This window comes from Protomyctophum parallelum (genome assembly GCF_964188405.1).
Source record: "Protomyctophum parallelum genome assembly, chromosome: 6".
Lineage (NCBI taxonomy): Eukaryota > Metazoa > Chordata > Actinopteri > Myctophiformes > Myctophidae > Protomyctophum > Protomyctophum parallelum.
The window spans coordinates 32,993,621-33,019,691 of NC_139701.1; the positions used below are offsets into that span (position 1 = coordinate 32,993,621).

Below are 26,071 nucleotides of genomic sequence, written 5' to 3' on the forward strand. Positions count from 1 at the left end.
ATATATATATATATATATATATTAGGGTTGGGTGACGATACGAATACATCGTCAATCGCGAATATACGAATCCAATCGCCGAATATTTTTATTAGGCGATTTCTCGGGACGATTTAGCCCAATTAACATGTAAAGTGTGAGCAACATGTGAATCAGCAAAGTAGTAACAGCGGCCGGGTGGAAATCCCCCGTTATAATGGTATGCTCCCAGCCTCCCACAGTCCCCGCACTCAGCACTGTCAGCAGCCAGCATCGGGCACTGCGGCACGGCACTTACGGCAGCCTGGCTGGGAGCCTGTAGCCTACATGTTGTTTAAGCTCCGGAGTCCAGACCCATGCAGTTTAATAATATACAGTCGCAACAGAATGCACACTGCTGTCTCGTGTCTCATCACAATCCCAATGCGCCACCCGTGAGTGGCGGGGGGGAAATAAAAAAAACTGTCTACTAGTGTTAGTGTATAGGCACGGGGATCATTCATTAGCTTAGCGATTAGCTTAGCGTGTAGCCAATACTGGTGCAACCCACTGATTGAACTTCATCTCCGCCTGTAATCCAAGTTATTTTTATTGACAACGTGAACGAACCCCGACACCAGCGCTGCAAAAATAGACAGATCTACAAGCTCTCAACGCGTAGCAAACGGCACTGCAAAAACAGGCAGGACGCGATGCCTTGAGAGCCTGTGTGGATCAGCCCGGGGCGGCCGCAGCAGCTTGTGGGCTCCGCTCCGAGCCTCCGACGACCGGTGCGGGGAGGGAAGGGAGCTAGTTACCCTGGCTGCGCTGCAGTCTGCAGAAACAGACTGATCTACAAGCTCTCAACGCCTAGCGAACGGAGCTGCGAAAACAGGCAGGACGCGGCGCCTTGAGAGCTTGTAGATCTGGCTTTTTTGCGACCTGCAGTGAGCTGTTCTCACTTTACTTTTATGACACGAATACATCGTCAATCGGCGAATATTGGTCAGACGATTGGCGGTTGAAAAAAATTGGCATATTGCCCAACCTTAATATATATATATATATATATTTTTTTTACAATCTCGTTCAGGGTTTCATCTCAGGGTCGATCACATTGTCCCATTCCCCCTCATGCGTCCTGTCATGCGCCGTCAAGGGAGTGCTTAGGAGACGCCCGCCTCCTTACTAATATCCACACCCTCTCGTCTTTCTCAAGCCCTCTTTGACACCTCCGCAAAGCCCCACGGCCCTCCATCGGCATCCGTCCCATCGCACTGTACTAAATAGGAGTGACTCGTTTGTCCTCGTTTCTTCTCTCCCACACTCTACCTGCTTGTCTGTCTGTCTGTCTCTCTCTCTCTCACATCAGTTCTAATCTCACCTACTCCACCTATTACGTTGCTTTTCTCTCTGCACCCTCCCTGACAGTTGAGTCAGCCCAGAGTGAGGGCAAGGCTGTCTGTTAAATGTGAATAGACATTGTGCTGGCAGAGTGGGAGTGCCTGACCTCTGATGGAAGAAACGCAAATCCCCCTCCCGTCTGTTGGAGCTCCACACATCACTCGGGATGGGAATTGTGCAATATGGCAGTGATGGCAGACACTGACAGTTCTTTGGGTCCGGGTGGAACTTTAACCAACCCCTCGCCCCCACCCTTAGCCCAAGGAAGATTCCTCAAAAAACTCCTGGAGAATTGGGTGTTCCTACAAGTCATGGTATCACAGTCATAAGTCACGGTCTGATAACTAGAGTGCTAGAGAGAAGTGGCTGAAGTTGCAGAGACAGAAAAAGAGCCGCAAATTTATTCCTCGTATTAGAGTATCGTGGAGTATGCTTTCATTTTTGGGGGTAAATGGGGCGATGCTGGGTCGACCCAAATCCCTGGGCGTGCAGGGGCGGAGGTGCAAAGTGAAGGGGGGGCGTCTCTCACGTGGAGTCTTACCACAAAAACCTTTAATTTCAACCCCTCCACCCCCTCCACAACACCATTGCTCAAAGACAGAACAGGATTATGGGATTTGCAGTTCTGGGTGAATTCCAGAACAGGTGCGTAACCTCTGTTGATGAAACCTGTGTTTCCATGACATCGCTGCTCCTGTACAGCATTAAAAATCGAAAGTCTTGACCATTTTGGAATATTTCCAATGTTGAGAGTGGGGCTAGTTCAAAATAGTTTCCCATGCATTAACTCCCATTTCATATTAGTGGAATAAACTTTAAAAAAGCTTTCGCAACATTCCAAGTGATGGCATTCCTTTCTCTTGTTATATCTTTTATAGAAGAATAGTCAGCCCACATTCAGCCTATTTTTAGTATCCTATTAATCCATGCCAAAGTGTAGTCTGAATCTCTACATGGTTCATAACTCCCTCTAAAGGGAGGACCTTCTAACAGATGGACATGGTAAGTATGGCAGCAGACATGGAGACTTGACATAACACCATTCCTGTTTAGGGAGTTACTAGTTGCTAGTAGACAGTGAGATATAGTAGAGTAATATGTGGCATATTACATAGTGGAGACCCACATTTACTTCATCAGTAAATGTGCCAAAATGTGCCAATATGGTGCACTAATCGGGGAAACAAGACATGCATCTTCTTGCCTTCTATATTTAGAGTAAAGTAGAGTGGTTTGAGTGAAATACGCCACTTTTTAATATTACGTCCTTGGAAATGTGTACTCACACAAGGAACAGACAAATGGATGTACTGTATAGAGAGCTCACATTTTCCCAGAGCTTTTGTAGCCTACATCTGTCCTCTCTCTCTCTTGCACGCACACACGCACACGCGTGCGTGCGTGCGCACGCACACGCGTGCGTGCGTGCGCACGCACACGCGTGCGTGCGCGCGCACGCGCGCACACACACACTCAGAGAGAGACACGCATGCAAACACAAACTGGGATACACAGAGTAATATATTGGTGTGTGTGAGTCAGAGACATCCTGAGGTCGGACCGAAGGCTGGGCCGTCATGGTGTGTGAAGACAAACTTCATAAGTCACCCTATGTCCGTCAGCAGTGTGCCACTTAGAGCTATGCAGCCCAGAACGTAGCCAGGCCAGACCCTTCCAAGTCCACTAATACAGTTAAATTAACAGTACAGATTTTCCTAGGTACCCTCCATGAACCTCCCCCCCACCCCCCAAGGCCTGAGTCCCCAACCACCCAGACACCCCCTGGTCTTGTCTGGGTCCACATGCCTCTCCACTGACATGGCCCAGTGGACTGGCTCTGGCCAGAGGACAGCCCCACTCCCTCTCCCCATCCTCGGGGTCCAGCTGTGCCAATGCAAGCTGGTGTGTGTGTGTGCTTCGTTTTTCCTGTCCCTTTCCTGGCCAAAGAAATGAAATGGAATTGGGGGGGGGGGGGGGGAAGAGAGAAACGGTTGAGTGAGTGAGTGAGAGGGGGAGAGAGAAAGGGAATGAGTGTCAGTTTCTGGCACGGCTTTTGCTGTCTGCTCGGTTTTCACGGCCCGTGGTTTTATTGGACTTTCCGCGGGGCCGCGGGCGAGGTTAAACGGCCACCGCCGCCCCGCTTGGGCCCTAAACCTCCCGTTAGCTCCCCCCACCCCAAATGCCCCCCCAATCCACTGCCCCCCCCCCCTCCTCCCCTGGCTGCCCTGCGGTACCGCTGCCAGTAAAGGAAACACATTAACACCCGGGCCAGTAACAGTGAAGGCTTTGTGCAGCCAGGCTGCTCCATTAAGGCCCAGTGCGCGCTCTGCTCCGCACACCAATTAGGCCAAGCGGGGACCAGAGCCACTCTAAACAGAGGTGTGAGCTTTACTGGGGTAGCACAGGTGTGTGTGTGTGTGTGTGGACTTTATTACTGATTGGGGTTCGTTCTACGTTATACTGTATCCCCGTGTCCCCATAACAGCCAGCTCGGCAGAGTTTTGACAACCTGTGTTTAACCTGCAAAACCTTAAGTTTGGCTTGGAGAGGGAGGGGAGGAGGGGGGGCTCATATGGGAACCCTGCCATGCCATTTACTGTAGTTACCAATCTGGCATTCTGTTACATGCCAAAGCCAGCCATCGACATGTGAGAAGTGTGCGTAAAAGCATATTGACCTGACGCACACACGCACGCACGCACGCACGCACATGCACACTGCTGCCCATCTCTGAGAGTGACAGAATGATGTAAGACGGGTATGAAACACTCCGTACCTGGTGATGCGATAAGAGCCCATTTTAGCTGAAATGACAGAGATGCTGACAATGCATCAGTGGCAGATGAATAATAGATGGTTAACATTTGACTGCAGCTAGCAGCGGGGCTGGTACTTGCCAGAACAGATAATGACGTGCCAGGTTAGAGAGAGGCCCCCAGGGCACTGATGAGAGGATCATGCAGAGACAAGACGTCTCTGCATGGGGGGGGGGCTTTCCAACGACAATTTATCTACGCTTCATAAGCCTATGCTATTTGCTCATTAATGTGTCAATGACACAAATTGCGCTTACACTTGGAAATTAGACAGCTTTTTCTGATTTCCCTGGATAACGTGAAGAAAAGGCCGATTGTAAGCCTTTGTAAGCGATGGCAGGACCCACCATCAAACGTCAAGGCAAACACGTCGTTCTCACACGCGTCAACAAAGCGGCGTTGACACGGGTGCTGCGTGACCCCGCAAAACCAACACACCGCCCGCGCTGTATTTCCTCAAGTAAGCGTGTCTAACTTTCTCAGGTCTGTTTTCGCTCAGCCTGCCCAGGGGCTGTCGCTTTTATATGAAATAATTGCTACAAATTTCGGTGCATTCGCATGATTGGGTTCATGGGATTTTCCTGCATCTAAATCGGGGCTCTGCTCCATGTCAGGACACAGTGATACAGTGTCGAGACAGCCCCCGTGCAATTATGGGTAGGGGACGGATGCTGAGGGAAGAGAATCCCGCCACATTTCAACTGGGGGGGGGTCGGGGGGAAGGGGGGGCTTGATGAGCTTAAAGTGGCCTGCAGAAGCTCCAGTACTTTAGAGGGTCACATAAGGTTATTATGGCAGGCATATAGAAGCTGTTGTGTGGGCTCTTGATATCCCACTATTTGATTGCTATAAGCCATCCTTTGAAATGACAGTTTTATTAAAGTTTTCGGCAGTTTGGTGCTTTCCAAGAGGTGGGCATGGACCCCGAGCCATGGCTGCAACCCGCAAGCTCTAATAAGCTGTTTCGCTTCAGCCGACGCCATTATTAGACATGACACCCTAATATTTGGTGTTGATATCCATCTGTATAATGCTGTGTTTTGGTTGGGAGGCTTGGAGGGTTTAGTTCCAGAGCTCTCTGCTGCGTCTCTCCCTTCCCTCCCTGTAGTGAGGAACGGCGAGAACATGACACCGAGCCTCTGTGTTCCGCCAAACACCCAAAGCCGCTCTCATCCTGGCTAGCGGCACAGAAAAAGTCATTAGGAGCTCATTTGTTTTTGCCGCAGATAATATCTCCATGTGTGTCTGCTCACAGAAGAGACGGAGAGATAGAGAGAATGAGTTGCTACAGGGCGGTCGGGCTGGCCCGTCCTGGCGTGCCTGGACCGGACACGCCGCAACCAGCAGAGCTGGGGTGGTCCGCCTTGATGCGCTGGGCCTGTTTGGTTCCATGGAATCCACGCTGTGTTTTTTCTGCAGAGCTTCCCTGGGTTTTTTGGTGTTCAGAGATTTGGCTTGGCACCCTGCCCAGGGATGAGACCGAAATGGTGACTTAAGGGGGGGAAAATGATAGAAGAAGTGAGGGAAGGTTCCTTAAAGAGATCTGCCGGCTGAGACGTGAGCGGTGGAAACATATTGCTCTGACTCGTGGCAGCTTCTGGGCTTTTTCGCATTGGCTCGGATGGTGATACAGGAGGTTTGGTGGAAAGCACATGGGGCTTTCAGCAGTAGTGTTCAGTTGGTGGCGGAGAGGGCAGGGTGTGGTCAGCTGACAAAGGGTAGTAGGGTTTGGTAGGCATTTCATGCTCTTCATCTGGAAGGTCATGACCTCCCTAACAGGGTGTGCACGTGTCTAATATCCCTATTATATTTAACTCAATGTTGATCATGACTTCATTTAGCTAATGCTAAACAAATTCAAATGTCTTGTCTTTGCAGGAGCCAACTTTGTCACCCGTAAGATTAGCCGTTCAGTCGCGAAGATCCACCTGGGTCAACTGGAGACCTTCAGTCTGGGCAACCTGGACTCCAAAAGAGACTGGGGCCACGCCAAGGACTTTGTTGAGGTAAAGAGCTCACACACACACACACACACACACACACACACACACACACACACACACACACACACACTGTACAGTATATAGATCACACATACTCTCTCACAGAGACTCACACAATATTGTACCTGCACACATGGTTAAGTTTCAACACACCCATACACAAGCGCATAAACGGAAGGTACAGTAACGCACATACAGTGCGCGCACAGCTTCGGAGTTGAACAGAGTTCAGGCCTGTGTGTACCCTGCAGCATTGGTGGGGGGGCTATGTTTTCCCAGATCATTTGAGGCCGCAATATGTGATCTGCATGAAGCCTGCTATGATTCTCTGCCAAGAAAGAAACAGAGGGAGAGGGGAAGGGGAAGGGAAGAGGAGGGGATTGGAGAGGGCCACATGCTGTGAGGCCACAGACTGCACTCTAATTTCCCACAACTCACCAATGTCCCAGATCCCCTCCAAAACTCAGGCCCACCTCCCCTCATGTCCTCCACCGTCCACCCCTCCCACCCCCCAAAAGAAATCGCCCGCAGAAGAAAAGGGAGATATTAAGGGAATGCCGGCTCCTGGGGAATGATGACAGAAATACGGTGTTTGTGTTCATGTAATGGTGCCAGCATCAAGCAGAGAGAGAACTGGGGAGATGAAACGATCAGAGGGTCCGCCACGTCCAGGAGCAGACGGGGCCCTCGGTATGCAAGTGTTGTGTGTGTGTGTGTGTGCGTGGATGGCTACGCACGCACGTAAATCAGCGTACGATCGCACAACGCAAAAAGCGTGCACGCTTTACGCACATAGCCGCGAAGATGAAAGACTCTGCGGGTTGCCATGTCGGACAGCGGCAGTCCCTGTTTTTATTAGGGGGGTGGGGGTGCATAGGGGTGAGTAGGTTGTTGGCGGCGTGGTGGGGGAGATTGCAGTGCGGGAGGTCACTGCCGTCAGAGGATGGCGGTGACGAGCCGCCGTCATGCTGTTAAGGTGGGGTACAGACACTGCGTCAGTACTCACCAGACCCAGGCCCATCGTAGATCAGTCATAGCCCCCCCCCCCCATCCCCTCTCCTTAACCACAGAGGATAACAGCACTCTGTCCTTTGTCCAGACTGTTTGTTCAGGAAGTATAGCAGCAGCAAGTCTCTCTTAACTCTCCACCCTCGGCTAGAAGGTTAGAAATACGGTCACGTTGAAAGGCCTCACCGCAGCAGGATGCTGTTGTATAAAGTAATGTTCGTGTATGAATATATGTCTCGGTTGACAGATGAAGGTAGTGATTTATGATGTTGTGAAGCTCTGCTGAAATAAAATATTAAGATAAAACAAAAAGCTCTCGTTTTAGAGAGATGGTGCCGCTGTCTATATAGCTTTGTGTCTGTGTGTCTGAGCAGGCGTGTGTGTGTATGTGCACTTGCATCTTATCACTGTTTATATGGGCACATAGGGTCTGCCTCTACATTTGATGAGAACAGTATGTTGGTCGGTGTATGTTTGAGTGTGTGGCCGATTAAGTCTAGTCTGTGTATCTGCAAGTGTTCCCGTGTGTGTGTGTGTGTGTGTGTGTGTGTGTGTGTGTGTGTGCGCATGCATGCATGCGCCTGTCCAGGACACCGTGGCTTGAGACGCTCCAGGTTTCCTGTGGGAACGTTGACATTCCAGGCCTGGTGAATCAGGCACCTCCTCGCCTCGCAAAGCGTCTCCAGTTTCGGAAAAGAGAGCAGAGATTTTCGGGAAGTCAAACAGAAGCCGAGATGCTGCGAGGGGGGAAACTGAGGCAGTGGCTGACGGGGAGGGAGGTGGGGAGGGGTGGGTTGGGGGGGAACAGAAGCAGTGTTTGTGGGGACGTTTATGCATTATACATAAATGAGCCATCTCCCTGCTTCTGGAAGCTTAACTCCACCCCACCTGAACATCAAACGCATTCACCATGTCTCTCTCTCTCTCTCTCCTCCTCTCTCTCTCTCTCTCTCTCTCTCTCTCTCTCTCTCTCTCACACACACACACACATACACACATCCCCAGGCTTTGTCGGCCTCTCTCTCTATGCCCATCTTCCTTGGTTAAGTTATATGCATATTTTGTTTTGTTTTGCTGCCGTCAGCAGGATGTTGCCATGACAAAACCAAACAATGGGCCATTTGTAAACAGAAACCATGTGTGTGCACATTATTCTTTCGCAGCCTGTCTCTCTCTCTCCCCCCGTCTCTCTCTCTGCCCCTGCCCAGGACAGAGAAATTGGTGGTAATTGGCTGTGGATGGATTGCGGGTGGCAGTAGGGTCTGTGTGCTGTGTGTCTGCTCTAACAACGTCTGAAGGCGTGTGGCCGACTGGGCTGGGTTGGGCGTCCTCCCCACTTGGGTATCGGATGTCAGGGGCCCAGAGCAGACCAGAGACTAGCAGAGCAAAAGCAACAGCCATCCAGCAATGTGTATATGCTCTCAATGGGGCCCTTTATTATGCCATTATGGGAGTTTAATGAGGGACGTGAGCACTTTTGCTTTTCTGGTCGGAGATCGTACACATTTTTTTGGTTCTGGAGTTGTGCGGTGAGAAACCGCTGGCAGTGTATCGGCGAAGCGGTCTGTCAGGGGCGAGGCCTCTAACGTCTGATCAGTGGAAGATGAACGCTTGTGCTCACTCATCTTAGAAATGTAGGCCTTCCCTCTCTCCTTCCCTCCTTCCTAGGCCCTAACCTGTGATGGGCAGTGTCCCCGCCTGGAGTTGACCCACAGTGGGTACAGCTGTTCAGGGGGGGGGGGGGGGCCTCACCAGACCCTGGCCCCTCTCCACAAATCCACCCCCACCCCTCCTGGCTGCAGAGACGGCTATTTCCTGTGCGTATAACAGTCAGGAGCAGACCTGGTGGTTTGGCTCTCTGTCTCTGTCTCTCTCTCTTTCCCTCTCTCTCTCTCTCTCTCTCTCTCTCATACTCTGTGCTGCCTCGCTGACTTCTGAGAATGTCTCTCTGTATAATAAGCCTCTGTCTATCTGTTCTATTCTCTCTCTCTCTCTCCATTTCACTTGCCCATCTCTCCGTTTCCCAACTCTGATAGCATTGAGTTGACTAGACCTACCCAAGGTTGTCCTGTTCTGTTCATTCCCTGTCGGACACTCATCTGGCAGAGCGGTCGCCACCCAGTTACCAGATCTTTCCCCCTCTGACATGTAATAACTGGCTCTCATTACCTCCCCCCACCCCCCCCTCCGGGGCCCCGGGAGGCAGGCGTTGCTGCCCTCGCTGCTGCAACGCTGGCTGGAGTGTGAAACCGTTGCCAGATGAGATGATGGAGCGGACCCACACTTGTCACAGCTCACCGCACGTGCACGCACACACACAGTCACAGTTCCCCGCAATTCTGCAGGACAACCCGGCAATCCTACTCCAATATTTATATTCAAAATATAATTAGCTGTGAAATTTTGCTCCTTGATAGGTTTTCCCAAGTGTGCGTGTGCGTGTGCGTGTGTGTGTGTGTGTGTGTGTGTGCGTGTGCGTGTGCGTGTGCGTGTGCGTGTGCGTGTGCGTGTGCGTGTGCGTGTGCGTGTGCGTGTGCGTGTGTGTGTGTGTGTGGGGGTTTCCACAGCGTGGCAATAGCTGTCTCTTTGCAGTGATCGTGCGGAGGCAGTAAGGTGACAGGACAGACCCCTGGTGGTGTAGTTTTTCACCTTTATTTTTCTTATCCCCATTTTTTTTTTGTCCGCTGCAGCTGCCTCCCTGCACAGTAATGGTTACAGATGAGGCTAATTAGCCAATCACAGCGCAGATCAGGCCCAATCACGAATGATTGATGAGAGCGGTTGGCCATTCATCACGCCGACTCTACCAGCGAGGTGACAGAAGTGTGTGTGTGTGTTGGTGGGGGGATGGAAGAGTGGGTACAGTACCCCAATCTATTTACACTCCCGACCAACTTGACAGTGAGTCAGCAGGCTTGCTGTTGTACCCAGTAGAACTTTGGTACTGGCCACTGGTCTGTTGATGGAGGCTTTGTGCTGTCGTGGCTGACTGAACCTGTTCTATTTGTGTTAAACCCGTCCTCCTCCAGCCAGGGGACCGCTATCTGGAAGGGGCTAGACCACCTTGGCACAAAACATCCCCTGCGTGTTAACACCTCTCTTTACTCACCAGTCTGCTCCTGCCACGGCCTAGAGGGCGCTATACCATCACTGTCCATGCAGTGTGGGAAGACTGAAACCACTGAACTGTCTCTCTCACACACACACACACACACACACACACACACACACACACACACACACACACTGCCTGGAACTAGACAGCTATTGCAACTACACACATGCACGCACAAGCAGACTTGGGAAAAGGAGCAACATTTCTTTCTAATTATATTTTGAATATAAATATTGGAGTAGGATTGCCGAGTTGTCCTGCAGAATTGCGTGTGTGTGTGTTCAATGTAGGCGAGGTCTTTGTGTAATCCAGTGATCCAGGGGGGCACTGTAAATACCTTTGCTTTGACTGTAAGGTTTTAATGAACACAGCTGGAGTGGTAAAGACAGGAACGTAAGCTAACAGGCCAGTGTTGGGTTTCACTTCCAGAACCTCAAGTGGACTTACTTGCTGCCCGACCCAGAACCACTACTCAAGCCCCCACCTCTGCCCTAATGTACCCTAGCGTTACAATGCCAAAGTGCATGACGTCTGTGTGTGGGGGGTTGGGAGGGGGATGGGGGTTGGCAGCATATGCAGAGTTGAGTTACTGTCATTGCTCGTGTTGTCTTGGCATCCCACACAAGCAGGGTGAATAAGTGTGTGTGTGTGTGTGTGTGTGTGTGTGTGTGTGTGTGTGTGTGTGTGTGTGTGTGTGTGTGTGTGTGTGTGTGTGTGTGTGTGTGTGTGTGTGTGTGTGTGTGTGTGTGTGTGTGTGTGTGTGTGTGTGTGTGTGTGTGTGTGTGTGTGTGTGTGTGTGTGTGTGTGTGTGTGTGTGTGTGTGTGTGTGTGTGTTAATTGCAGGTGTAACTTAATCCTTGCCCTTAGCAGCAGCTCAATAAACTGAGGTCTGCCCCCTGTGGCTCTGAGTAGTAAAACTACACTGAACCCCCAACCCTATCCTACACACTTTCACAACACGTGTGTGTGCGCACGCACACACAAGAAAGATTCGGCAGAGCACATGCATTTATAGATGTTGTTTACATCTAATCAGAGTAATTAATATTATTTTTTATACATTGATATACTGAGTATACATTCCTAATTGAGTGAAGGGTTTAATTAGCTGACATACAGTAACGATACCCTTGAACTTGTGTGTTTGAGATTGGGAGGCAGAATTCAGAGGAGGTGCACAGGGACCTTGTGGGCAATAATGTTTTTGTCTCTTTTAATAATGTCCCCTAATAAGGGTTTTTTATCACTATGCTTTATGTATGAAATCATAGAGCATTCACAAGTTTTAACATTTCATAATGTTCAATGGGATTGGATTTGTATCAATGCACTCTTCTGGGACACAGAACAAAGAATGGGTTTATGCTGGTAAACAAAGCAAATATTCAAAACGTCAGAACATCAGCAATGTGGGACTATAGCAGCGTAGAGAAAGAGATCATGAACTCTTGTCCAGTTAAGATTGAGGGTTTTTCCCACTGCTGAGCTATTTCACTGCCGTTACCGTGGCAAGGCATGGGGGCTATGGATAGTGTGTGTGTGTGTGTGTGTGTGTGTGTGTGTGGCTTTACAGACAGAAACCTGACCCTAGATGTGTCCTCATGTCTGCCCTGAGATTTGGAGTTGCACTCGTAAAACATAAACACGCTAAAATGATTGTCTTTTTTTTCGTTCTTTCTTTAACTCGGATTAATATTTCTTTCTTTCGTTCGTTCGTTCTATCTTTCTTTCTTTCTTTCTTTCTTTCTCCCAATCCTGTCAGGAGTTGGCAGTGCAGTGCAGCATGATTGGCCGAGGGACCGGGAGTCTAGCTGTAATTGGCTGGGAATCTGATAAGGTGTGATTGGGTGTCCGAGGCTGTTGGCTGCTCGTTGCTGACTGTGTGATGGACAGGCCAGCAGCAGAGCAGACTCAGCAGGTCAGCAGAGACAGAGTGATAGCAGGGCTGATGGAGGCTAGAGGCCGCACAGTGGTTTGCATGTGTTCTCTTCTCAACCTGCCCTGGGTTATTCCATTCAGGACGGATACCCCAGTTGGTGTTGTAAGCATTGTTATACTTTGACTATTGAAAAGAATAGCAGATCTACAAGCTCATAGCGCAGCACTCTGTGCCGTTCTACGGGCTTGTAGATCTGGGAGGGTGTCGGCAGCCAATTACATTTAATTCTAGGGGTTCTTGACATGAAATAGTTTGAGCACCGCTGATACAGAAAAACATAGGTCATGATTTAGAAGACATTTTGTAGAATCTGGTCTCAGTCCTAAATCAGTTATTTGAGTTATTGTGCAAAGTAGTGGTTTTCTAAATTATTGTGGCCAAGGCACACAAATGGGCAAGTCAAACGGCCCAATTTACTACATCATGACACATTGTGTGACCACGTAGATCACATTATAATAATTATATATAGTATAAAAAAAATAGCGGATAGATTTTGAGCACATTTGCCTCTGTATTGGAAATTAGTGCACACCAATGTGCCTTGGTGGCAGTGTGGCACACTTTTAGGGAACCACTGATTTAAAGAATATTCATGGGAAACATTTTATTTATTTAATCCAAATGCAGAAGCGAATTCATGCTTAAGCCAGTCAAATATCCAATATTTGTGTAGTTCTTTTTTTGGGGGTTTCACAAGTCAAAATCATTGAGAACCACTATTATGAGATTAAATGCCTCTCCTGGATGGCTGCGCAGTTAGGATTGTTGCTGATGTATTTGTTGCTTTATTCAGACAGGACAGTGTTGAGCAACAGCAAACCAGCGATTTTGCTATTACCGTATGTGGTTGACATACCGTCAGCTACTGGCTTGGTGTCCTGGTTGGATGCTCACATGCTGCTGCTAGTGCATGCTCTTTGAACTTCTAATGTCATTTTGACATTGGACTCAGTGGGACTTGAGCACCACTTCGCGGCAGAGACGCACACAAGTTGTTTGGGGTTCTGAGCCATGATGATGGTCTAAATAATACAAGCGGATCTCGCCATCGACAGCTCGTTGACTCCTTTCTAGACACAGATATTGGAAACAAAATATTTTCTATTTTTGCATATACAGTACAGTAGTAAGAGCAGGAGTATACATCACTTATACTTGGTTGCGTGCTCCACTTTTATACTGCAACATTTTTGATACTTGCCCCTTGCCCCTTTTTCCTACGTGTACCTTTTCATTCCATTAAAGCCTATTAAACTGAAAACGGAATTGAAGTTGACAAAGTGTGTGTGTGTGTGCTGAGCAATGCAGGCCGATGCAGGCAGCTGGCAGTGTGTCTCAGACTGACAGGCCCTAAGCTCTCCCCTGCTGGGTTGAGGATGGAAGCAGATGCTGCCCTTCTCCTTCTACTTCTCTGTTTTTCTCTCTCTGCTCTCCGACTTGTGTAACTGGAATCCTCAGCTTTCACATTGACCTGGCAGGATACTCTGGCCCCCCCACCCCCTAAGAGACACACACACACACACACACACACACACACACACACACACACACACTTGACTGGTGGACAGACTGACACACGAGCAGACTAAGGGACAGAAAATGGTAAAAAAAAAAATAGACAGATGCGCACTCCCCGGTGGCTCACCTGGTAAGACTGCACGCACCACATAGGCTCTAGTCCTTCCCCAGCTGGGCCGGGTTACAATCCAACCCCAGGCTCCTTGCTATATGTCACCCTCTCTCACTCTCACACACACTGACTCTGTCAAACATGAAGCATTAAAAATGTCAGTCCCTTTTATGCCCATATATGGATAATATATCCGTAATGTTGGTACATGCCCATATGAGCATGGCATGCCCCCTCTTGTGTCCATATATGGAGCTGAGTCATTTGTTTGCTGGTGCCATGACAACACATTGCGGTTAGACAACTAGCTCCATATTTGGGCGTAACTGCATTGGGAACTCCTTTATATGGTTATGGCTGAGTCACATGAGTGTGACATCAGAGGTGCGCCCGGCTGGCGGGCCGGTCCTCCTGCTGCTGTCTCTAGACTGCCAGCAGGATGCCGTCGCTTTTGTTCTAAAGCACTTCCATATTTTAGTTTCCCAAAAATCAGAAGAAGCTAACGCTAAGTGCGGCTAACGCCAGCTATCTCCAGAAACGTTAATATTGTAATCACGATGCATCGAAAAATCTGAAATGAGCACCGAACATCGGATGTCTGTTCATCACCACGGATAGCGCCCTAGTTTCGTTTAAAGTCTGCCGTTAAAACATAAGTAAATGATGCGCGAGCACGCAACAGGGCGAGCAAGGCGTTGCCTGGCAATATAAAGTCAATCAATATAAAGCCATCTAAAACGTATATTGACAAGATTGACGACTATGGCATACAAGCGTTGGATTTGATAGATCGTACATTTACGTCTAAGGCATGAAATGTGTTTTAATATAGGATTCCATCATCGTAATGATGTGATATGCAATAAGTGTTGTTTCCTTTTTAACCAGTTAAACCCTATCTTATACTTTCAAAAATATATTACAAAATTGCTAAACTTGCCACAATAAGTTATTATCACAAAATTGATATTGAGGTATTCGGTAAGAAAATATTGTGACATTTGATTTTGTCCGTATCGCCCAGTCCTTCTCGGCACCAGTACTGTTCTCTCGCATTGCTCTCGGTGCGTCTCTGTTCTTGTGAGAACCAGGTGCAAAGAGGTAACGGGTCACTTCCAGCCTCACGTTGTCCTGCGGTTAAGCCTCTGTTTGAAGTTGTCTCCACAGAGCTTGGTGGTAGGTGGTGGGGGGGTGGGGGAGTGGGCGGGCGGGTGTGGGGTCAAATCCCACACAAGCAGCAGCCGAGAGTTACTTACCTCCCACCTGGACAAGGGGGGGGGGGGGTTGATGGTTGGGATGATGGGCTCCCCTCAGAGGGGGTGCTCAGTATCCTGCTGTGGGCGGGGCTGGGGGGTGGGACAGCAACAGTGGGGACCCACAGCTGGTCTGTGATGTGATTGGGAAGCACAAGTGTGAGAGCTGCCCTAGTGCAGTAATCCCCTCCTCGCATGCGTGTGTGCGCGTGCGACCGCGCGTATGCCATTTTTATACATTTCTCAAGTAGGCCTTTAGATTGATGTCGCTACAATCTAGGAGCTATTAGAATGAGTTAGGGAGTGTGTGTGAAGCGTGTTTTGTTTTTTGGTCCAAGAGACAGGGTTGCGGTGGGGGTGGGAGGGTGGTCTTCTTGTTTTAATTGTCTGAGGAGTCTGGCCAACTCTTTGGGACTGGAATGTGAGTGACCTCCCCTCACACTCCCTCGCTTTCTCTCTCTCCCCCTCTCTGCGTCACTCTCATTGCATCTCTCCCTCTATCTCACATTTCTGCATCTCTCCCTCTATCTCACATTTCTGCATCTCTCCCTCTATCTCACATTTCTGCATCTCTCTTCCTGAGAATATATCCCCCCCCCTCTCTCTCTGTATCTCAGACACAGCTAAGTGACTCGTGGGAAGATCCTCTCTCTAGACTGGAGAGTGTCGAACTCAGGCCAAATTTCAAAAGGGTCCAGCCTCATTCTCAGCTCTCGCTTCTGTCTTCCCCCCCCCCCCCCCTCTCTCTTCTTTATTTGAATCCGCAAATTAATTTTACAAGGAAATAAATATAACAGGGTTGAGAGTTCATGTACACATAAGGATAAACATGGCACCTTCTCCTCCACACAGACAAACTGCCTATGACAGCCGAAACAGAGCAGTATTTATTTGGCAAGTTGTTGGCTTTTCTTTGTCTTGACAGTTATTGTCTGGTCACTCGTGGTCAGTTTATGTACATTCCAAATATCAGTATGGTGAATCTACATCGATACCAGAGGTTTGTTATGATTCCAATTAATGGTTGGTACTAAATCAAGGACACAGCCCACATCCAAAATCAGGATCTCCATGTGACTGGTGTCAACAAAAACATCATGTGTATTTGGGATGTTAGCAAAGACATCGCATGCACAACTAAACCAATCCTGTAACACTGTTGGATGTTTATACATAACACGTTGCTGCACTGGATGGCATATTAATTATTTTCAAACTGCATCAGACACTAGGTCAACAATACGGTCGTGGCGAGCAATATAAACGTTTTTGTATACACTATCCATTTGTTAGGTGTGTGATCGATTCCAAGTGTTGTTCAGAATCATGATGGTTTATACAAAGTGGAGTGTGGATGTCAGGGTACCAGATTGACAGATTGTACTTGCTTGGTAGTACTTGCAGCCTAGCTTTGCCTTTGATTGTGAATTTTAAAACACCCTCTCCAATAACAGCATTTTTGTACATCGAATGTGAAACGGAGTGATCAGCTGAATCAACACAGGCCAACTTTCCCTCATTCCCTGCAGTCGAAGTCCATGCCAATGTTTTTTGGCTTCAGTCTGTTTCATACTAAGCAGAACCCTTCTATAGGTTTCTGTTTCTTCCTGTAGTCTAGTGTCCCCTACCTGGTGGGTGAAAGTAGCCTCTACCACACTGGAGTGTTAATCCATCAGAGGTGGGCACGTTTCCATTGTTCTTTTCCCATTTTATCTGTACTTTTTTTCCCCCAGCCGGACGGTGCGTGGAAGGAACACATTATTCCAACCAGTTCCCCGGCAGGCCAGGGGAGACCAGGACCACTGCATGTTTTTAGTGAGGGTACCTACCCTTGGGGACACGCAGAGAACATGTACTCCACACAGAAAGGCCCTTTCGCCAACCCCACCAAGGGTATGGGCACTGGTGCGGAGGAGAGAACACGCCCACAGCATCCCCAGCGGCAATCGAACCCAGGACCTTCTACGTAGCTAGCGTCGGCGTTACCGACTGCGCAACCGTGCCCCCTTTAGCTGGACTCCTGTCCGATGGGCGATGGCAGAGGTCAATGAGATCTGGCCAATCAGACCTGACCCTATAGCCCTTGGCTTGCGAGTCCAGTTTCCAGAGTCTTAGCTCCTGAAGACTAGAAAGTTCTAGGCTTCAGGAGGAAACACACACACACACACACACACACACCCCCACCCCGTCTGTCTTTCTCATTCTTTCACTCTCCCAGGTCTTGCATATCACAGTCATCTGGCCTCTTTTGATTACATTTTTCTGACTGACTTGCCCTCTCGATACCCCACTGCAAGAGCACATGTGTGTTTATGTCTGTGTGCATATCTACTACTGTGAGAGCTGCTGCATAGACAACTTAAGACAAGTCCAGCATTTAGCCAGATTTGCTAGAAACCTTTCAATGTAGCTGTTGCTTCATACAGTAAATCTACAATGTCACACACGTGCGCACACACACACACCCCCTACAGGTCCATTTTTACAACCTGGGCCCTATTTTCACCAGTACCTTAACCCTTATCTCTAAACTTTGCCTTTTTTATACTATTTAAAAATAAATAATAATAATAATCAAATAGCCAATCTACAACCTCACAACGTGTCAATGTAGAGCATTGGTGAAAACGGGGCCGTCTGAGTTAGAATTTTACTGTGTTTTACAAATGACTTAATAATGGCTACTCTAAATGTCAGGTCACTTAGGCACGTATTGAATTCAGTATAGGTTAAAACACGAGTTACTTCGAGATATACTTAAGGAGAAAATGGCATCATTGATCCTCTTCCTCTTTCATGCTGATAAGGCTTGAAAGCTGAAGTTGAGTTGAATTGATTTGTCGCTCTGAGGTTTTGGTCCCAAAATAAAGTCCATTCAAGGTTTAAACCCAGCCCACATGCTTTGTCCGTAGTACGCTATTTGTTTCCGCTCCCTCCTTTTCTGCTACTTATCTTAATCACCACCCTCTACAGGGTATAATCTAATAGAACACAACATCCTTATAAATAACCTTGCCAAACTAAATTAAAATCAACATACTCTTGATTTTGTGTGTGTGTGTGTGTGCACAGAGCCGAGCGCAATTGTTTGTGGGTGTACTGTGTGTGTGTACTGTGTATGTGTACATGTGGTCGGAGCCGAGCGCAACGCCCAGGTGTGCGGGGAGTTCTTGGATTGGAACCGTGGCTGTGTTACCCTGCCAGGCCTGCTGTCTGGGAGCTGCCTGTAGTCTATTGAGCATGGCAGAGACAGCGTCACAAGCCGTCCACTTCAAACAGGCCCTGATGGCTTTAATGGAATGGAAACATTTGTTGGGTCACAGCACTGAAAGCCTGTCTTCCCTCATTGGGGAAGCCAAATGGCTTCCTCATGTTGTCTGTTTTATATTACTTCCAGTGGATCCGGACTCACACAGGCTTATGATATTAAAGCGGGCGTGTGTCCGCAAAACCCATGCACACAGACACGCATACATGGAACACGCCCGTATACTCAGAAATGTAGAAAGCCCAAAATGTATACACTTACAAGATTACAATTCAGGCATTTTGTACACAGTGCTGGTCAGAGTAATACATGGTAGCTTGTAATATTACAGATTTTTATTACAGACATTAACTCTCATAGATGCTTGCAATGCATACTGCACATACGGTCACATACTGTATGCATTTACTTAATGATCAACAGATTTTTATGAGCACATACAAAGACGGACGTGCATGAGCACGTAGTCGTGTGTGTGTGTGTACACACACACACACACACACACACAGGTCCGTCACCTGTATAGAGCCGTGTGCATAATTGTTGAAGAAATGCTGTGGTGAGGTGTTGGTGTGATGGACGAGGAGAGAACTGACATGGCATTCAGTCTCCACTACAATGAGTCTTTCAGTAGTGCTGGGTCGCGCCGATATTGAACTCCAAATTGAACTCTATCCTTATTAAAACAGTTCTGGGAGAGCAGGGGATCCAGAGCTGTGTATTTGCTTTTAGAAGGTGGGACTTTCTGTGGGAGTGCCAGGGATCGCGATTTTTAATTAAGTGACCCTGGCAATATGAGACTTAAGAGTGTGTGTGTGTGTGTGTGTGTGTGTGTAGCCTGATGGAGGGCCTCTGTCTGTGACCTGAAATGATAGCGGTGGTTTGTTTTCAGTCTAAACTTGCCCCCACACTTACGGGCTCTGCACCTCATTTGACCCTGTTTTGGCCTGACTGTCACCTCCCTGCGACCCCGTCACTCTATGCTGAAGTGGGCGGGGCTTTCGTTGTGACGCCCTGTTGGACTTGACTTTCCTTTCTTTTCTTTTTTAAGTTGCAGTTGCGTTCTCTCTTTCCATTCATCCCTGGCATGCCTATCCCTCACTTTCTCTGTCTCTCTTGCAAACTCGCATCACATTTCCTTAAAAAATGTTAATTACAAGAAATGTTTGTGTGTGCGCGCACATGTGAACACACCTCAGTTATATACAGTGCACACTACATGGTTATAATATCCACAGGGAAGCATGTGCATAGTCACACTCACATGATTTCCCTTACAAAACACAGACACACACACATGACTATGTCACAAACACACTGAAGCGCGCACACACGTATTTAGACGTGCATGCATGCACAAACACAGACGCATACAAACACCGGCCCGCTCAATCACGGTGGATGACTGTACATTTGTCTTGACAGTTGCTATAAAAAGAGCCGCCCACTAAACGCTACAGTCCTCTCATTATGTCATTACAGACCCACAGCAGGCAGGCAGCACTCTGACTCCTGTTCCTGTCTGTCTGTGCCTCTCTCTCTCTCTCTTCGAGTCTCTAACAGTTAATCGATTGCGTGCCAAATATAGCAGACCTTACGAGATGTGAGCCTGTAGATCTGCTATTTTCGGCTTGCGACGGTGCATACATTTGGCATTCTCTTCCTTCCATCACCCCAAATTTGAACCTGTGGAAAAAACAAAACATTTGTTATGTAAATATAAATAGATTCATAGAGAGTGAGAGTGGCATGGAGAAAGATGGATGGATATTTCGGGGGGAGAGAGAGGGCGAGAGGGAGGGACAGAGAGTGGGAGGGGTAGTGTGTGTCAGTGAAGGGGAATCCCTGGCTCCATAATAGAGTGTAGGCTGTATGGCTCCAGGGCCCGGCCAGCTCAAGTGTTTGTTTATGTCTGTGGGCCAGGGGGGGGGGAGACGGTGGCCATGTTCAGCAGCTACATGAAAGAACCGCGCCACTCTAATGACGCATAATTACTGCGTGTGTGCCCGTCTGTACACATCTGTGTGTGTGTGTGTGTGTGTGTGTGTTAGTGCGCGTATGAGCGTGTCTGCCTGCTTTGTGTATGTACGTTCACGCCGTGGCATAAAAAAAAGGAGCAAGGAAGCGAGGCAGAAGATAAGCACCAGTTTGTTGTCCGTGTTTACTCTGTGTCTTTGCAAATCTTGTGTTTTCCCAACGCAATAGATTGCTTCATCGCCCTCCAAACCAGAAACGACCTCAAAGTATAGACCTGGCAGATTGGGGACCGTCTCTAGCTGTCTTCCTCCATTTATTCCTGCATACATTGAGCGCCGTGGGCTGTGACACAGGCCATCGGATGAGACCCCCATCTGTCAATCACACTGTTGGGCCAGCCACGTGGTTGGGGGATTCATAAATACATTGGCCCGATGGATTCATTTGACCAGAATAACATTATTCTTTTTTTTTTTTTTTTTTTTTTTTTTTGTAAAGCCTGATTTATACTGGAAAATAGTTGATTTACAGGCTCGGAGGGGACGCAATGTGAGCTTGTAGATCTGCTATTTCTTCTGCACTATGCATGTTTATTTTTTTGTATAGCAAAAAGCGCTTTACACACAACTTTTAAATCATAAAGGACATTTAATTATCCAAAGTTATTAAAGGGAAAATAAGAACACAAGAAAAGCCTCATATGCAAATGCCAAAGTTTTAAACTTGATTTAAAATAATTCAAGTTGTAGCAGGCTTAATTCGTTTTCCTTGCATTTCTGTGGTGCATAAAACACCGTTTTGTAGTTTTGACTTAGTAAGCAGAACTGTCCCAGACTATCTGAGAGGTCTGTGTCGTTTATAATGTATAGCAGAAGTTCCTAAACCATTCAGTTCTTTATAATGTAGCAATACAGTGCTAATGTTTTTCTTAGTTAATTTAGTTCACGCATCCGCCTGGGTGACGGCAGACTGCTGTCATCCAGGAGGCATATATGGAGCAGGTCAGCTCTATATATGGAGATCTAAGGGTGGCAGCGGGGGCAGTGTCTTGGGTGTACTTGATGATGAGGGCCCAGGTAGGGCCTTGAGTTTGAATGGACAGGTATCGGTCAAAAGGGCATCGAAGAGGAAGGACGGGTGGGGGTGGATCAACATATGGAATGTCAGAACAGGTCAGCTCCATATATGGAGATCTAAGGGTTTGAGGTCAGATGTTGAGTTGCTGGCCAGCTCCATATGCAGATCTAGGTGATGATCCAGTCTTCTCCATGTATGGCTATCCAGGGTTTGATGAGGTCAGTGTCGTGATCTTCATATATGGAGATGGCTACATATACAGCGTGTCACGAGGCGTGACGGACTGACGACCATATGGTGGCGTGACGTGTCATGAGGCGTGATGGACTGACAACCATATATGGAGACGTGACAGACGGATCGACGGACTGACAGGGTTTGCAGGTTTTCATAGTAATCTGCGACCTATGGTCGCAATAACACTTTACTCTTAGTCCTATTTACTCTTCTGAAATTGTTTAGTCTTGGTCTAGTCTAATATCAAAGATCTTAGTCTTTAGTCTTAGTCAACAAAATTAACACTGCAGCAGTAGTATTTTGAAATCAATTATTTGAACAATAGGAGTTAGAATAAGTCTGCATAATGCAGTATGATGTCTTATGTCAACAGTCATATGTTGAGTTTGACTATAATACCTCACAGGTATCACAATCACTACGCATTTTGTATGAAAGGAATGCTACAGTGCTTTCTGTCATAATGGATGAAGATTGTGGTTATGTCTTTATGACAATGCATTACCTGCTTTAAGTCAAAGTAAGGGAGCATTTATTTTTTCTAATTATATCTGTATTGGTAGGTATAACTAATGCAAACGTTTAATCTAACAAAGGTTATATAATAATTAAATGTACCCATCAACACATTAAATGATTATGGTACTGTAGGTATATTTTATTATAGTCACAAACTAAAAAATAAACGTTTTAACTACCTATAAAAGATTATTATAGGGATAAATGCATCTTTACCATGAATGCAGACCATGGGCTGTCATGAAGATATTACAGTATGGCATGCGCCACACTCTCCATCCATTATGGTTACAGAAAGCACCAAGGGCCATTGTGATTCCTGACATAAAGTGTTACAATCAAATGTATATAATTCCATATGACTTTATGTAAAACATGATGAGCCTTACAGTGTTATGGGGGCCATGCAGTTGAAGAAGGCAGTGGCACTGCAGGTATCTGAAGGTGCCTTTGACGAGGATTGGCTGAACGAAAGCAAAGTGCAACCATGGGCGGTTTGAGTGGGGGGAGGGGGGGGGGGGGAGGAGTCCTGGATGTTGTAAAGTTGTCGCAGAGTAATGAATGTTCCGGTTCATAGGCGACACGCGTGCAGAGCTTGGGTGTGTCGACCCCAGAGAAAAGTGTGAATCAACCCTTTAGCCCACTGAAGCCCATGCAATGCGCCCTGGCATCTATATGTCGACTGTCTAGCCCCTTGTGCAGCCAATACAGCCCTGAGGCTTCCCATCCCGTGCTGTCATGAAAGGCACCATGGCTAGACCGTGATGAGCTCTCTAATGACCTGGAACTGGAAATATTGCACTCTTTATTTACAGGCCATTTAGAGCTTTCCACTGGCACTCTCACTCTCTGCCCAGAGAGAGAAAACACACACACACACACACACACACACACACACGCCTGCTGCACTACTCACTGAGAGGCACTCTTGTGTTCCCGTGTGTGTGTGTGTGCGCATGCGTACCACCCCAAAATAGTATCCGTGCCCCTAATTACTGCTGCAAACACAGGTGTGGAAACCAGGACTCCCTCCGCCCTGCTCCCAGAACTGCCGAGCAGCACACAGAACCCTGTGTGTTCCTGTTTGGGAGAACAGGAAGTCCAAGCCACGCATTTGTGTGTCTGTGAATGTGCATGGACGCATGCATGCCTGTGTGTGTGTGTGTGTGTGTGTGTGTATTTGGCGAGTATTTGGTGTGTATTTGGTTTCTATGTGCATCTGCGCGGGTGTATACGAGAACGAGTTTGTGGGACTGCGTGTGTGCAAGAGTTTGTGTTTGTGCATGAGCGAGTCCAGACCATATGCTTTGAAGTAGGGTGTGTAGTGTGCTGGGGTTTGGGCACGGACGCACAGCCCCTCCACTGGCGGGCTGGAAACCCTATACGCCACATCAATCAGAGCTGCCACTCATACATTATTCATATCTCGCAACACACCCCCATACATATTCTCTCCCCCCCCCCCCCCCTCCGTCGTCGCTTTATTTGGCAAATACAGAAGAAATTTGGGATTTTTCTTTTTTCTTATGATGGGTTTTTTATTAATTCAACCCAAGGAGCTCAGAAATATGACCACTTCATCAACCAGGAGATGGAAATTGAGGCATGGTTCTTGAATGTGGAAGATTTTCTGTCTACACCACTGCAGGGTCTGGGCTAAAATCCTATAGTAGTTAAAAGCATTTTGAATCCTTCAAAAAGAAAAGAAAAGAGAAATCGACAAGGATCACTTGATTTATATTGTCCTGGAAGCGATGTGTCCGCTTTTGGGCTTGTTTAAATATCTGGCTCAATAAATCAAGTGTGCCTCTCAAAAAGTTCAAGCTTTTCATACCCAGGTTAGATCTACAGTATATTCCGATTTCCTTTACATCGTCTCTGGAAAAGGAATAGGCGATGTATGGAAAACCATCCATCACCCCCACCTCCTCTGTCAGTCTGGTCTCTGTCTCCATCTCAGTGGTTCTGAAATGTTGTCTAAGGTGCAAGTGAAAATCTCAAGGCATATGCATTCATTCATATCCATGCAAAATGGCCTCTTAACGCGTTTCTTTTTTTAAGCACTCGTCACTATGTAAAAGTTTATTTTTATATTTTAATCCCAAATAAAAGGTTTCACCACTTATTTCATACTTTGACAATTGTTTTGTGGAAAGTTAGCGAAAAAAGAGACAAAATACATACATTTTAATACGGTATTAGGCAGGCACACCTGGACTTGTCTCACGGCACACTGCCTGCTCTCTCTTGGTACATGTGCTTGGCTGTCTGTCTTGCTCTCTCTGCCCCCACCCCCCCATCCTCTCATAGTTTATATCATATAGTTCTCCAAGAAGCCGAAAATGAGTAGTGTAGAATAGAGTACAAATGTATTTCTCCGTCCCCCTCGTGTCCTGAAGTTCACCAACCGCGGACTGCATTTGCTCCTGCTCTCTCTCGAACCGCAGCCTGATGTCCATGTGAATCACAGTCAACAACAAAAAAAAACCTCACAGGACTGTTAACAAACTACCGCCTTCACAGTGAACTAAAATAAAAATCTACTGACAAAAACGATATACAGAATCCTAAGACATTGAGGTAGGTAGACGGGCAGACTGCGAGACGACAGACATACATAGCAGTCCAGACAGAACCTCAGTGGAAGAGCTGTGTTTCATTCTGAGAATTTGCTATTGCAGAAAGACGGGAGCTACAGTATGAGAACATGTTTGACAGGAGACTTAGCTATTGTAAACACATTTTGAAGACAGGGTCAGGCTACTAACACCCCCAATTGTTTTATTCTCATCTTGTCAGGCGAGAGGAGGAGAGGTTTAGCAACGCATGATCTCTAATATGATTTGATGTTTTGGACTTCGTCACACCAGTTTGGCTGAGTTGTGGAAGGGTTTGCGCTTATTAAATTTTAATGGCTTGTTTGTGTTCACATGAGGTCACTGTTGAATTTCCGATTAGTGGAAAAGTGTGAGTTGGGCCCGTTTGTCTGTTTGTCACCGAGGAAGGGTGTTCCCACTTTTAAAACGGCAGCAGATGCTCTCTCTCGCTTTCTTTTTCACTATCTCTCTAACTTTCACTCATTCTGTCTAATCCTCACTGTGTTGTTGTATATATCTGGCTGTGCCGGTCTCTTTCTGTCCTTCTCCATCTTCCTTTCTCGCTGTCTCCGTCTCTCCCTGTCTCTCCTGGTTGCAGTCTGAACACACTGAAGACAAATGGAAAGTGACCTTTGGCAGGCGGCCGTGTGTTAAACACAGTGGGCCACTGTCAAGAGAGAAACATGCTGGCAACGTTGACCAAACACACTGGCAAGTTATTCACTGCGTTCGGGGGGAGAAACGCTCTGGACTGTTTTACCAACAAAGCACGGCCCCCTTGGCAAAATGCTAGCCTACAAGTTATTCCCAGCCCCCAGAACGGCTGGCCCTACTGGTCAAAGCTGGGACTGCAGGCGGGCCTGTGCATTTTGCAAACAGCTGGGGTTTAACACGGAGCGCCCGTTAGCACTTCCGCATTTTGGACACCAAATTTTGGTGGGGCGGTCCGGTCACGCCGGTCCGCACTCTATCCTTTATAACTCTAGTTATACATGCAGTGTTGTGGTGTACTGAATTGGAGTGGGGAGTGGGGGTCTGAAATGTTTTAAAGGAGACACTCATATCGATTTGACAAATAGCCCCTATGCTGTGTCATGGACAGCGTTTTTAATGCATCCTGTGAAACCGTGTGAAAACAAAGGCCATTGTTGAGTGAGCGATTTCACCGGCTATCAGAACTGCTACAGCTATGCTTTAATGGTCTGAGAGCACAGTTACAGTAGCCAAGGGGCCCCTTTTTTGGAGGGGGTTTGGGAGTTGTGTGTGT

The 26,071-nt window shown here is 47.5% G+C and overlaps 1 protein-coding gene across 1 annotated transcript in view; it reads left to right on the top strand.

Moving 5' to 3' along the window:
* Positions 1-26,071, top strand: part of gmds (GDP-mannose 4,6-dehydratase) — a 177,205-nt gene that overhangs the window by 61,409 nt on the left and 89,725 nt on the right. Inside the window, exon 7 of the mRNA XM_083767075.1 lies at positions 6,057-6,184. Coding sequence (XP_083623201.1) covers positions 6,057-6,184 — 128 coding nt within the window. The remainder of the gene's footprint in view (positions 1-6,056; positions 6,185-26,071) is intronic.